The sequence below is a fragment of the Panicum hallii genome, chromosome 9 (assembly GCF_002211085.1).
Source record: "Panicum hallii strain FIL2 chromosome 9, PHallii_v3.1, whole genome shotgun sequence".
In the NCBI taxonomy this organism is placed as follows: Eukaryota; Viridiplantae; Streptophyta; class Magnoliopsida; order Poales; family Poaceae; genus Panicum; species Panicum hallii.
This window is the reverse complement of record NC_038050.1, coordinates 50,501,417-50,502,873: the sequence shown is the minus strand read 5'-3', so window position 1 is coordinate 50,502,873 and position 1,457 is coordinate 50,501,417. Positions and strand designations below refer to the sequence as shown.

Below are 1,457 nucleotides of genomic sequence, written 5' to 3'. Positions count from 1 at the left end.
GACCTTGGAGCCCCACATTCTTCAACTATGGTGTCTAAAATTTGGAGGGGGGTTCATGGTGCTGATGGGAGGAGGGGCATGAGCCCCCCCCCCCCCAACAACACCCTATATGCGCCACTAGGCGCAGTGCGTCCAACTCTGAGATGAAACAGGGTAGGCGCCAGGACTGAACGTCTTCGTGGACCTCAATGACGAGGAGTTCAGCCGTGACTGCAAGTGCGCATGACGATCGGTGTTGTCAACTATCGCCACAACCTCACTGCTCCGCCTGTGAAAAGGCGCGGTGACATGACCCACCCGCTCCCGGTCTCCATCAACTGGCGCGCCAAAAGCTACAAAGGCCAGCTGTGCCCAGGTCCAGTCAAGTTCCAGGGCACCTGTGGCTCCTGTTGGGCATTCGCTGTGATGGGGGCGCTGGAGAGCCACTATGCAATCACAGCAATGAACAACGACCTAGACCCGGTGCACCTGTGGGAGGAGGAACTTGTCGATTGCGAAACCTAGAACCATGGCCGCATAGGTGGTGAACATGTTAATGCCTTCGACTATGTGATCAAGAATGGTAAAGGTGGCACATGCTAGGCCACCGCCACATCACGCGTCGACCTCATCATGCGGGGGTACGAGACGATGCCTACCCACGATGAGTTCCAACTGCTGAAAGCAGTTACCTACGGGCCCGTCGTGGTTTCCATCACTGTTGGAGACCGCAACGTTGACTTTCGACACTATGAGGGCGGCATGTACCGGCAGTGGTGGATTTAGGGGGTGCTAGGGGGTTCGTGCCCCCTACTGCTGTCGTTACATGGATCCCTGCTCAGCCTCCCTCCAAAATTTAGACTCCATGGTTGAAGAATGGGGGGCTCCAAGCTTGAAGATGACTTAATCTCCCTCTGTTGGGCCAGCAAGAGAAGCGAGCCTACAAAATTTTGGGTTTTGACCCAAAGTTGTTGAAGCCGAATAACACTGCTGGCAGCTGGCCCACTCATCCCCCCCCCCCCCTCCTCCTCCTCCTCCTCCATTCATAGTTAGTCCGGCCCCAAATTCCCCAATTGGCCGGCAAGTCCCTACCTCGTGGCCTCGTGGTGCCGTCATGAACTCACAGGCGCACAAAGCCACGGAGGGACGAGCCAGCGTCGGCGCAGCACGTGTGCTCTCAGGCCGAGCAGCAACTGGCGCTTGGTGCTGGGGCGCGGACGCAAGTGCACGGTGGCGTGGCGCGTGGTCGTGCGGCCAAGCGGCCAAGGGGCAGGGCCGAGCACCTTGCGCCCTTGTCTGCGCGGCTGGCGGACAGCGCCGTGCAGCCCAGTCCCACGGCAGAGCTGGCATCCCTTTGAAGAAATTCAGGAAACGTAAATAAAGCCTGACATTTCAGTTAAGCACCTATTTCGCAATATATGTCAATGATTCAATCATTCAATTATTGAGCCATTAACATTAATCAATAATTTCTAGAA

The 1,457-nt window shown here is 56.5% G+C and overlaps 1 protein-coding gene across 1 annotated transcript; it reads left to right on the top strand.

Annotated features, from left to right (window-relative positions):
• The first annotated feature begins 222 nt into the window (after positions 1-222).
• Positions 223-765, top strand: LOC112873109 (cysteine protease XCP1-like). The gene is made up of 2 exons (XM_025936132.1): positions 223-486; positions 583-765. The coding sequence occupies exons 1-2, from the start codon at positions 223-225 to the stop codon at positions 763-765; spliced, it is 447 nt and encodes a 148-aa protein (XP_025791917.1).
• Positions 766-1,457: the final 692 nt, after the last annotated feature.